General features: G+C 37.1%; 1 protein-coding gene across 1 annotated transcript; it reads right to left on the bottom strand.

Annotated features, from left to right (window-relative positions):
- Positions 1-880: 880 nt before the first annotated feature.
- On the bottom strand, positions 881-12,578 carry LOC104519362 (tyrosine-protein kinase SYK; the record flags this gene model as incomplete). Its single annotated transcript, XM_010169983.1, has 7 exons — positions 881-997; positions 1,237-1,377; positions 2,761-2,950; positions 3,402-3,611; positions 4,885-5,062; positions 5,732-5,822; positions 12,510-12,578. Coding segments are annotated over 7 exons (996 nt in total), but the record flags the coding sequence as incomplete, so codon positions are not given.
- Positions 12,579-13,631: the final 1,053 nt, after the last annotated feature.

The following is a 13,631-nucleotide window of genomic DNA, read 5'->3' as shown; positions in this document are numbered from 1 at the left end:
CCCTTCCAACCTAAACCATTCTATGATTCCACTTAAAAGTGAAGTACCACAGCTCCTTAAATGGAATCCAGGGACCTTTGTTGGTAACACATATTCTACAGATGGTGAACTGGACGAGTAAGTGACATTACAGTAGACTTTGGTGCTTTAGGGAGATCTTCCTACAGTTAAAAGTAACTTCAACAGAATAAGTTTAAAATGATAAATCATAAAACATTTTAAATAAATTTTTGCAATACACTAATTAAGAGTATCAGGTAATCTTTCTTTTTTTTCTTCTCTATGTTTCGTAATTCTAACTTCTGAATTGTTATCAATCAGAAAAAAAATTTCTGACATATTAGGCATGTTCTGAAAAGATGTTATGCCTCTCACTAACAGGAAGTCAATGTGAGATCCGATCTGAGTATATTCAGAAATGAGAAAAGAGAAAAATAGGTCAAAACAATTAATTATTGAGAAATGGAATTAATAATTTGGCAACATGACTTCAAAATGTCAGTAAAGAATAAGTCTTGGAAATGAAAATTAAAAAAAATACAATCCAAAATGAAACAAAAATATTTGCTTAATTTCAAGCTTTCTTTTCTAAATACAGTAAACTGACCTTTTTGTTGAATTACTTCTTTTTCATGATACCCTATTTTTTGTATATAAGTGTTTCATCAAAACCAGCTGTACAAAATCAGCTTCTTGTAGTACACTCAATAACACAAATGATTTTCACTTGAAAATGCAACTTAGTCCTTAGTTCGGAGGTTGTTTGTAAGCTAAACGACAGCTGAAATGATGTATTTTGAAATATCCTTTCCCCCCGCCCTTCTATTACCTAAGTACATTAAAATATACTTCTATTAAAACAGAGAGCATCACACCACACTCACTTGTATGTCCAACACAATTTCATTAGATCATAGACTTCTGTTGGACAGACTTCAGGACGTTCCATTCGTTCTCCTCTTTCAATCATCTGTGCAACTTCACCACCTTTCATTCCCTGGAACAAGGTGACCAGAACAGTCATCCAAGTTGCAAATGATTGCAGCACACATGCTACTATAAAACAAATACAGGCCTGGAGCTGATTTTTGGGCTATCCTTTGACTCAATTGTTGCAACAGATGGGGCGCTAAGGCCTGCTTTGGCCTGCAATAACCATTTTTGGGTAGGAAAAGCCATTGGTTCAAATTGCTCTGAATTTTTACAGAAAAAAAAATGCCAGATAGAACTACTTACTTTATATGGTTTTTGCCCATAAGAGAAAGCTTCCCACATTAAAACGCCAAAGCTCCAGACATCACTTTTGCTAGAAAATTTGTAGAAATTCATGCATTCTGGAGCGTACCACTTAACTGGCCATTTCCCATGACTTTGTGCCTAAAATAAATCAAAACAGAATTGAAAGAAAGCAAGTTAGAGACAGTGCTAAGTAGTAAACAACATAAGAATTTATATAAGACAAGTTAACTTAGATCTGCACACATTCTTACTAAGTACCATAACATTTCTGATGGAGTTGGCATTAGAGACAATGGGTAGTAGCTTCTTCAAAAGTGTTTTAAAAATGTTCCTAATCTTCCACTTTCAAAATAATGCATAGAAATTAAATCTATGGTAAAGCAAAGCTTACCTAAATGACCTGGAGTCATGTTTTTCAAAGCATTTAATTCAAAGTTGCTCTTTAAAAGTAAGATCTTTCATGTAGGCTGTCCACAGAGGGTAAGAGAGACACACCCACCTACACTGAGTCTATTACTTGAAGCTGATGCTCCATTTGAAAGCACAGTCACTGTTTTCTGTCAAACTGCAGTCTGATTAAATTATGCCATAACACTGTGTTACGACAATGCAAGTGTCAAGCTCTCCCAGCACAATGCTAGATCTAGTGAAAGAACCCCACTGCATTCTGTGCAGTTGTAAAAGGAATGGGTCTTTGATACCAGTTCTAAAACCTGTGACAAGCAGCTTTGGCTAGGATAGTGGCAGTGATTTAAGATGATATTGCCTTTTCTGTCAGCAGTTACTATTCCCATAGGAATGTCATCAGAAGGGAGTATGTGCTTTCTCCTCCTCTGCAGCGTTTCATGGTCTGACTTATTAAACAGCTTATGAAAGGGAATAGGTAGAAGGAAGAGATAATTTGAACTGCAAGAGCAACACATCAGAAAAAAAGATGCAGACATGATAAAAGCCTTTGTCTCACACAGATGTTTTTACCTTATTAAATGTGGCAGTTATTTCAGTCCCTTTCGGTGTACAGAGATCCAGTGAATTGAAAACCAAGCTAAACAAATTCTGTTTAGATCAAATTATTATTTACCGATGGTATTCTCTCAAAAAAATCTCCCCAACTTCAGTTCTGTTTGTTAGTCAATAATACAGTGTGCTAGCCTAAATTTTCCCTGGATGTGGTGAAAAGCTCAAGTGCCCAAAAGTTCCCATCTGTAACACAGGCATTTTTCCCCTTTTATATAAGGAGATATCTCATTTCCACAGAAAATTTCAACCTTCTAATGATGTTTACCAAAAGTAAATGAAAGAATTAAGCAAATAAAAGACGGAACTATCTTTTTCCTCCCTACTCATCTCTTAATGTTCATCATGCATTTTGAAAATCAGTGACCTACTCTCAGGCTATAAAATAATGGATGATATATATTATTTATTATTTTCAACTTTTAAAAACAACTGCACTTCAACTGAAAACAACCTTATTAAGCTATGCTACTACACAGCCTTCATGTCTTCTGCAAACCTTACCTTATAGTAATTTTCATCAGCACTAAGAGCTTTAGAAAGTCCAAAGTCACTAATTTTGGCATAATGCTGAGTGACTAATAGCACGTTCCTTGCAGCCAGATCCCTATGAACGAAGTTATTCTCCTCCAGGTATTTCATCCCCATGGAAACCTGATGTACCAGCTCTGTTATATTCTTTTCCGTGACATGTCTGAAAATCATAATTGAATTTTTAAGAGGTCAGGAGTTCATTTTCATGACTTTTCATGGAGTTCAAATATAAATCTTTACTATGAACTTCCCCACATCATACTAGGAACCTGATCCACTTATGTTTAGCCAAGCTTTAATTATAACAGGCAGCATAAGAATACCCTGAGCAAAATGATGCATGATATATCAATAAATGAGCAATTGAAGGACACGTGAAAATTCTTTCAGTTAATAAAAATGTACTATTTTACCAGGAATACTTGACAGTTAGGCAACACGTACAAGATAATAATGTCCCAGTGAAGAGTAACTACAATCATTAGTTATTACATTAGCAACCAACGTGTCAATTTAAAATCGCTCTTAGAGAGGGAAAAAAAAAAAAAGAGGACCTGTATCATTTTTCCCCTTTGGATAAATCGTATGAAATGGAATCAAAACTTACATACCTATTTTTTTGCAAATATTTGTTCAATGGCCCAAGTTCAGCCATTTCCATTACTAACATCCAGGCCTCTGCTTCACATATGCCTATCATTCGGACAATATATGGGTTATCCAGTTGCTGCATTACATTTGCTTCTCTCAGTAATTCATCTTTTACGGCTGGATCATTACTCTCATTCTTAAGAATTTTTACAGCTACTGGCTTGGCACCCCTACAAAAAAGAATCCAGTTCTGGGGTGAGTTGCTAAAAAAACTGTGTGCAAACACATATGATCTTAATCTGATGTTTCTGTGCACATAGTACAGACTGTGACAAAAGACAGAATTGGCCTTCAGAGGGGAAAAAACTGACTGTAGCAGGAACATCGCTCTATCAAATGCTCAGAAGACATCTAAGCAAAAGGGAGAGAATGGAAAGAACCTAAGAAAACTATAAATAATCATAAAAATATCTTAACAAGCCTGAAAACAAATGTACTGGACAAAATTTTCTTACCCATTCCGGCAAGAATGCCATAAAGCTGTAAAGGTCTTTCTAAGCACTGAGGTGTTTTGAGGGTGAGACTAGAACAAGCAGCGTTGCAAGACCCCAAGGCAGTGCTCTGAAATCCTGAGAAACTAAGCCTGCTCCTGCAACCTGCAGCTCATACAACTAAGAGAAAGAGTGACTGATGAGACTGACAGAGCTCAAGTGTGAAACAAGGTTAGCAAATACACCAGCTGGGACCAGAGCCCTTCAAATCCCCTCAGACTGTACTGGAAAAAGAAAAATCCTAACTGGCTCTGAAAACCTTGGTTAAAGAAATGCCTCCAGCTTCAAGTGGTGAAAGTGTGTGTATATGTAATCAGCTCATGCACTTTAACAACATACTGACAACATTTTACTATGAAAACACATGGACAGTCAGGTGCTCCTACTTCTGCCAGTATAATCAGGGTCTGTTCCTACTGCAATTACATTATAAAAGAGGTCACAACATGTTCTGTCTTCTTGAAAAATCAACATTCCAGCTTCACAAAACACCTTATCATACTTATTTTAGGTGAAAATATCTTTGCTACAGGTAAGCTGTTCATGGCACTCTACACTACTTCTCAGAGACAGGTTGTACAGACAGGAAATACTGAGTACCATGACTGCCCATACAAACTACTGAGGAAAGCAGTGGACTTCTCATTCTGCTGTCCCTGACAGGAGAAAGAAGTCATAAGGGGCCCCTCTCCACTTTATAGACAAAAATAATGTCTGAGAGATGACTATGCTGCAGGCAAAGAGGTATCTGCAAACAGAGGAAAAGACAATGAGTGTATAGCAAATAAGTGTATGAGTGTATATACAACGAGAGAAACTGCTGAATATTAGCCCAAATTGCTTGGGTACAGTCTGTCACCCCACATGACATGCAAAGATTACTGCTGCTCCAAAAAATAAAGGCTAGAGCTTTCACATAACAGACTCCACGACAGCAGAAGGAAGTACTTACTTTTTCATCTTATAGAACCCTTTCTTTACAGTACCAAAGTTGCCAGAGCCAAGTTCTCCTTCCTCCAAGGTCAATAATTTCCTGTCAAGAGTGACATTTTTTGGTTTCATTTCATCTGGATCAGCATATGGACTTTCATAGACCTCAGTATCCATGGGTAAGGCCTCTCTCTGATCACCTGCAGTTCAATCAATGAAAAAAATCAGACATTAAGTGAGACATTTTTGCTGACACAGCTACTCTATTCACCCTTTCTATGTCAGGATCATCAGTGTGTTTGACTTATGAGGGCATTATAAAGAAACCACATGCCATCCAGCTACAGCTACTTTAGAACACCCCAAAAGAGACTGATGTCCACCTGGTGACATGCTCTAACTATTGAGCATTTGTGTAATGTGAAACTAAGAGGATCCCTGACAGAAGGAGGGTAGAAGTCTGGCCCTTCTCTTTAGTACTCCCCATTAGTTACTTCAGACCATTCTTCATGTAGAATGCTGCCTTATATTTAGTTCATTCTTAGGTACTCATCTTTAATTGCATTTTACAGAAAGCTTGAGCACCAACTTGTCACTTGTGGATGCAACAGAGCACAATTCTTTTTATGAAGTGCAGCTTTCTGGATTCAAAGATTCCATTTCAACATGGAAAAAGGGATTTCTACTAAATGACTTATTACACATGGTGACATCTGGCAGTTTCAGCCACCAGGCTTGAGCTATGATAGTAGCTATACCAAAACACAGCATGGTGTGAAATATATGCAAGAAAAAAGAAATACAGATTGAGGAGAGATCTCTGGCATAAAGAAGAAAATTGTATTAATTACATAAATTACTCTGCTTACCTCTTTCTGCTCCTGCAAGACCTCTGTTTCTTTGCAGCACATAAGGGTTAAAAGGTGCTTCATCAGGTAGGTGGCCAATAGTTGGCTGAAACTGTAGCACACAAGTAGAGTTTTTATGTTTAGCAATGAATAGGTAAGTTAAAAGCATTTTTTTTTCAGAGGATTATGGCAAAATGATTGCAAGAGACAAATAGGTGACAATCAGAAAGTAAGAAAGGAGATCCAACAGAATTTATTCATTCTGGAGATTACTGTTCGAGTAAATACGCAGGCCAAATGAAACATACACTGCTAAAGCATAAAAAGTTATTGCAAATATTTCAGAGCATTTGATCTGAGAGAATCAATTGGAATGAGTCATGCACAAATCTTATTCTGCACACATTAAATTTACATGCTTTTTTCAAATCTGCCTTGTAACTTAAGCAGTCATAAGGATTTCTCTTTAATCTCTCCTTCCTCCCTCTGCAAGTTATCTCCCTCCATATCTAGGCCATGGAGAAATTCCTAGCACAAACAAAACCAAGAAAATACATCCCTGTTTGTCTTGTGGATGTTATAGAGTGACTCCTCTTGGAAGAAACTGGGGTAAAAAGTAATAATTTTAATAAGCTTGTGTAATGTGGACAAACATCATGGACCAGATACTAGGCTGGTCGGTCTACTCTGAGAACGGAGATGACCTAACTCTTACTGCACTTGAACATCTGGCTCAAATACAATCCCTCTGCTTTTATTCTTTGTCCTATAGAGCACACAAATCACCCCAGAAGAAACACAGTGTGTTCTAGAGCTCTATGGCAGAAGGATGATTTTGGCACAATAAAGTATAGATGAAACTTCTAATCTGCTCTCATCTGTCTGTGAACTGTCAGGAAGAGGGAATTACAGAACTTATTTCTGTAGTTTAGTCCCTTTCCTCTCTCACTGTAGAAACTGTACTCTACTCATTGAGTGACCTCACCCTCCAAAGTGTTTTAAAACCAGAAATTCAAACATCAACATGAGTTTGCTCAGCTCAAATAGGAAACAAAGGTATATTGTATTTGCAAAGCACTGGATAGGGTTATTTTGCAAATATTTGAGTATACAATTCTTTTTTTTAATAACTGAAGCTTTCAGTGGCATAAATTCCTGTCTGAAACAGTTGTGGTTTTCAAGTAAAGACAAACAAAGGTTGATAAATGTCCAGGAGTGAATTATTATGTGCAACAGAAGTTTTAGCAATTGGAAACTTCATTTTGTACAGAAAACACCTGACCTGGGTGGTGCGGACCTTTAAATTGCAATTAAGTGATCTGCCCAGTTGTCTGAACCAGAAGTTTCACTACATAGATTTATAGCAAATCCCTAGTAGGAGGTCAGCACTCAGCAAGATTCTGGCCTAGTGGGATAAGCATGGTGGCATCAGGGATGGTAAGGGTAATGTTTCTGACTTGTAATCGCTCCGTCTTGTGGAACAGCGTTGAAAGGCAACTAGCTGGCAAGGCAAGCTACAAGAGTCTTGAAATGGTTCTAAGATAGGCCAGGGACAAAACTGACCTGCCAATCTCAAGAACAAGGAGGTAAATGAATGGTATAAAACAAGATCCTCAGCTCCAGTTTTATTTTTCTAGCCTGGTACACCCTGCCTGTTCTGCAAGTTAAGAACTGTATTTCCAAGACTTGTATCACAGTTCACACACATCATTCACTAAATTTTTCTAGCCTGGTACACCCTGCCTGTTCTCCAAGTTAAGAACTGTATTTCCAAGACTTGTTCACACACATCATTCACTATCCCAAAAAACCCCACTAAGACTGGAACCAATCCTAAACCTCTCAAGTGTTGGGCTGGCAATTTCACTGTGAATTTTTCCCTGCGCTATGTCAGGATATATAGGGAAATGTTTATGTTCACTCAAAAATATTAATCAACTTTTGCAAAGCAAGAGTTGATTGAGATTATATGTAAGTACATATAAGTATATATAAGATTAGATATACTCAATAAGTATACATATATATAAGTATATATATATACACTTACTGAGACCACAGTGATTTTAGTTTGTGCATTTCATATGTCCTGTATGACTTCAGAATACATCAAGAATAGTTTTTTTTAGCTTATTGCTAGTTAATATGACCCATTCATTATTACCACTAAGAACTGGTTATAGTTCCATTGTATAGCTTCCTGCATGTATTCCTGCTTCCTACATTAACTGTATTTATACTTTAAAAGGGAGATAATTTTACATTCCAAAAGGTAATTGGAATAAATTAACTGAGTGGATACAAAGCAGTATAGACTGACATTAATACCTGTTGCTACACATATACAAGTACAAAGGAAGCAGATGAAAATTGCCACACTGCATGGATTTTAGGGAAACCCCTGTTTAACGCTTCTTGGCCAAGGGGTCCAAAAGTAAAGTGGGAAAAAAAGGAGAAAAATATGGTCACTACCCAAGAAAGTGAGTGAGATGCTGAGTCTTCAGTGGCAGTTTTCAGGATATTGGAAGGAAAGTTCTAAGATGCTTAGGAATGACAGAATCACAGTTTCAAAGGATGCCTTTTATGTACTTTATCCTTAAAATAATATTTCTGATAGAAAAGCAAAGTGTTCAGAAAACTACATCTAGAATGGACTGCATCACTCTGGGACTCCTTTGCTTTTTGAAAGCTTTGATAATACTATCAGTTGTCTTCTGTTCACTGTTGGGAGTACCTCAACTGTGGACCAAAAAGTGTGATGGGAATATCTGAACCCAAGCCTTGAAATGTCCCACAGCACACCTCTCATTTAAAACACTGAAATCTTTTCTGTCTTCACAATTAGATAAAGTCATATGGGTGCAGCTGCAGCTCAAATCTAACTACTGAAGCATGGCAGCTCCATCCTCTTTCTTTCCACAAATGGTCAAGTGCTGGATAGAGTTTATGTAATTTCTGTTACATAATGAGGAAGATAAATTCAGCCTACAGAAAGTTAAAACTTCAGCAGATCTTCCTTCTTTTTAGATGAGTAAAATATTGTGTACCACTTTTCCTTATTGTAACCCAAGCTTATGAGAAATGAGATACAACCGCTTTGTGAAAGGCCTTTGAAAATTATAAGCTCAAGATTTCAAATGGACTTGAACTTACTGTTTGAAGAAGTGATGGGTTTTTTGATGGCAATATGACCCTGCAGGCTGAATCATAATGATAGAAATTACCAATTCCATTGCAACACCTTGTATAAGTCTGATAAGTAAGCTTCATCTGATTGATGCTGAACAACAGGGCAGAAACATTTAAGAAGTACTCAGCCAGTACTGGATAACCTCACAAATTTTAAAAAACTTGGAGGGCATAAGGTCTCACGTGATTATTATTAGTTGCAGGCTAGAGAGGTAGTTAAATATGCCTGATCCTAGGTCTCAGTGTATGAATTGGCATACTTTGGACTGGCCAGATAGAATTAATGTATACCAAACTCATACACCTCAAGACTTTCACCAGTTCAGAACAGCTGGTAGAAACGTAGCTCTGGCCATGACACAGCTGACTCCTCAAATGGGACTGATAAGAGACATTTCTGCTCTTTGCAACTGAAAAACAAAATAAAAGAATCAGAAAGTATTGGATGCTCTTGCTCAGGAACTGCATTTGAAAAAATTAGTGCATTACTCCTGTGCCTGTTAATAAAACTGCAGCTGTGAATTGGAAGTGACACAGTGATACCTAATCTAACAAACTGAGTTCTCTTTCTCAGAAAGCTGCTCATGTTAAAGATGAGTGATAACGTCTTACGTATCGTTCGGGTTAGCTTAGTTAAGAAATATACATGCATGTGTGGAATGACATTTCCCATCGTTGCAGTTTGATTAAACAGCTTAACAGTAGCTTTTTCATTAATAGTTCTGGTTTAACTGCAATTTGATGTTTCACAGGCACCTCTTCAGTTCATATTAGTAACTTGGGAATATTGTGGAGCATTCAGAGAACCTCAAACATTTTTCTTTAGTTTTGTCAGTTAATGTATTCGTGGTATGTAGCACCTTGCATGCTTTTCAACAGGATTTTCTAGCAGAAAAGTTGTAATTTTTCTCTTGAAGTTAAACAAGGCTGTCTAGAAAGGGTGCAGGAGGTATGTATTATTGCATGTACAGTGGTCTGGATAACAGTATAAGGAAATCTTCTTTTTCTTTAACTATCATTTAAATACAGAGTCCTTTCTGCCCTACACTTTAAAAACAGCAAGTTTAATTCTGCAGATCTTTTTCTGATAAAGGGAGGTTTGTCTTAATACAACCAAGATATAGGGTAGGAGATTACTCCTTGTATTCTTACAAGAAGCAAAGAATGAGCAAAATGACCATGGATTTCTTGTCCAATAAAGAGGAATACAAGAAAAGAATCCACTAGAGGAGCCTGCTAAAAATGGCACATCCTATGTGACAGATTCTGGCATGCAGACCTGCAAACTATGGGGCATATCTTTTTATGCTCTTACACTAGAAAGCTATTGTCAGCCTGTCCTTGTTTTCACATCAACATATTTTTTTTCTCCCAATAGGGTTTAATTTTCACTAGTTAAACTTCTCAGGTACCCATAGTTAAGCTAATCTGAATGTGTCACTCTTCCTTCCCCCTGTTGTGGACTGGCTGTACTAAAGTGGCACTTTTATAGTAGTAGAGCCACATCCACAATGAGAGGAAAGCAGGAGGCAGAGAATTTGCATTGACTCAAAGATATCTTTCTAGTAAAGGGAATACCACTTTCTACGCATGGATAATGCTTTAGTAGGGTAAACCCTAAGCAGGTTTCATAGCATCTAGCTGATGCAATGAGAACAAGACTCACTTACTGTTTGCTTTAAAATATGAATGAAATGGCTCTAACGACTCTGATTTTTATAGTAAAGATTATCATTTTATAGTAAAGAATATACTTATGAAGGCAATCAGTACAGCAAGTGCGATGTATTTTCAGGTTAATTTTTCTAATTTTCAAAAACGCAAACGTATATGTAGGACTATAAAGTCGCCTTATTTTACTAAACCAAACCGAATAGCAAAAGCCCTTATAAGTCAAATCCTCAATGAGCCTTGGCTAAGACATCTTAGTCACCACTAGGTGGCACGAGTTCATTTAAATTATCGTCTAATTGGCAATTTTACCCTAGTGAGTAAAACAGCTTGAAAATTTTTATCTGAGTGCTAAAATTAAATACAAAGAACCAGTCTGTGAAAATTTTTAAAACCCCCATAATTTCCAAGACATAAATATAACAGCATAAATTTTCTGTTTTACTGTCTGAAAGTTTTTGACAGAAGAGAAGTAACTGCTTGATCAACCAGGTCTAAAGTAAACTCTGCTTGTTGGGGTCAATGGATGGTAAATCTTTGAAATGTTCAGAGCAGGGCTTTTGTTTAAAGCCTAAAATTTGGCAGTATGATGAAATGTGTGGGTTTGAGTATTCAGGGTTAAGTACACATAAATGGTGATCAAATCAGATTTCTGAAATTATTTTCTTAAATGATTGGTCTTTCTCTGCCAATCTGCTTCAGTCTGTACTCTGCATATGTTCTCCCAAAGGTAGGAAATAGGGTATTTGACTGCAGAAAGCAACTAGAGAGAAGCACAGGTTTTACTAGGTAAACAGACAGCAGAGTGACCAAAGCCATGTCTAGAGAACTCAGACCCCATACTCACTTTTCTGAACAAACCCAAAATACGTTTCTTGTATAATTTGTGATAGTATGACTTTTTTTTTTTTCATATGGCTTTAGAACATGTCCTGACACTCTATATATATTTGTACGAGATGACAGCACATTAAAAATGAGACATGGGTCCTGTAAGGGTGTACAGATCACAATAACTACTGGTACTTCAGTATAAAAGTGAAGTTATAAAAAAAGAATAATTGCTATTTATCATGATTTTTAAATACAGTATATGCCAAACATAGTTTTTCACTCTGAACAACAGTGTACCTCTAGGGCTTTTTATGCCTGCTCATTTTTGTTGAAGAGCAACTGGAAATAAATAAATAAATAAATAAATAATAAAAAAGAAGACTCATGGGTGGAACAGGGACATGTGTTATCCTCAGCATGCAAACAAAGCTCAGAACTACATGCTTCACAACTACATCAATTACTGGACAGCATAATTTTCTGGCCATGCAGCAGCATTTTCATTAGTACAGGTCTGGGTACCCCTTGACTCCATGACATCTTGCCACCTTTCCCATTCTGCTTAGTCTTGTGACATCTTACATTTGCTCCAATGTAATTAACATCAATGCATAACAAGATTTGTGCACACAGTTTCTGCAAGAATATATTTTGTGGTTGTTACTAACAAATTGTTCCCTAAATGTGCTCAGTAATAGCATTGTGTAAGCAAGCCAATTTTCTGATTAGGAATGATAGTTCAGAGCAGAAATACAATTTTGTTTTTCTGTGATTGGTTTTTGAAAATAATTTTATCATTTACATTTTATTTGTAGACATGTTGAGATCTGCACTAATATTTTGGTATGTGAGAAATTACTTTAAAATAGTTCCTCAGTTTTTAAAACTTCTTTAAAACCATTGCTTTAGTTATAAAATCGAGGCCATAATTATGCAGATGATTAGGAAAGAAGCAGAAAGCTTACAAAATCTTCACAATCTCATTATTAGTAGCCAAGACACACATTTAGTAACAGCAAGCCAAAAGAGGGGGGAAAAGTGTGAAATTAGTCAAGTGTAAGTCCTCTTAACTCAGTTAAAAACCTAAAAAGACTGTATAAGGCACCTTTTTGCTGCCAGCCTTTGGAAAGGTGTACGATTTGAGTCTTGAGATAATTCCACCTCCTGCCCAACTCTAGAAACCACAACGTCAAAGAGGAACAGTAAATGTGTCAGGAAAACAGAAATAGCTATTTTATAAAACAGATGCAGTATACAAGAACAAAACACTCCCATTCTTTCTCTTGCATGTGCCTGCAAGTACACTTATTATGCACCAAACAAATGTAGTATAGGAAATCTTAGTGCTAAATTTTTTTCAACTATATTATGTGTAAACCATCTTGAATCTGTATATATAACTTAACACAGTTTTTAAATTGAAGCATGTTGCCCTTTCCCCAGTTCTTTTACACAGTACGTTTCTCCTGCCTCTATGAATGAACATTAGCCACCTCTGATCATATTTAACAGTGTAAATCAGTTGATAACTGGTGTCTTGAAGTATGAGTAATGTAACAAGCAAGATTTGAAGCACACCTTGATCTAACAACAAACAATGTGGTTATTGAAGCAAAAAAGCACACAAACTGATATTAATTCCAAACAAAAATGAACAGGCTTTAGATTTTACATGTTCACTTATGTTCTGTATAAAGATAATTCTCAAAGAAATGCAAAGACATTTTACAATAATACATTAATTTAATTAACTGTGGCTAATAATGCTTTACAGAGGGACCTGGACAGGTTGGATCAATGAACTGCAACCAACTGTATGAGGATCAACAAGACCAAGTGCCGGGTCCTGCACTTGGGTCACAACAACCCCATGCAACACCACAGGCTTGGGGAGGAGAGGCTGGAGAGCTGCCTGGCAGAAAAGGACCTGGGGGTGTTGGTCGACAACTGACTGAACATAAGCCAGCAGTGTGCTCAGGTGGCCAAGAAGGCCAACGGCATCCTGGCTTGTATCAGAAATAGTGTGGCCAGCAGGACCAGGGCAGTGATTGTGCCCCTGTACTCAGCACTGGTGAGGCCGCACCTTGAATACTGTGTCCAGTTTTGGGCCCCTCACTACAAGAAGGACATTGAGGCACTGGAGCACATCCAGAAAAGGGCAACAAAGCTGGTGAAGGGGCTGGAGAAGTTATGACTAGTGGCTGAGGGAACTGGGGTTGTTTAGTGT

This window comes from Antrostomus carolinensis, unplaced genomic scaffold, assembly GCF_000700745.2.
Source record: "Antrostomus carolinensis isolate BGI_N321 unplaced genomic scaffold, ASM70074v2 scaffold18910, whole genome shotgun sequence".
Classification (NCBI taxonomy): domain Eukaryota; kingdom Metazoa; phylum Chordata; class Aves; order Caprimulgiformes; family Caprimulgidae; genus Antrostomus; species Antrostomus carolinensis.
The sequence above is the reverse complement of the archived record's forward strand: the minus strand, read 5'-3'. Positions and strand labels throughout refer to the sequence as shown.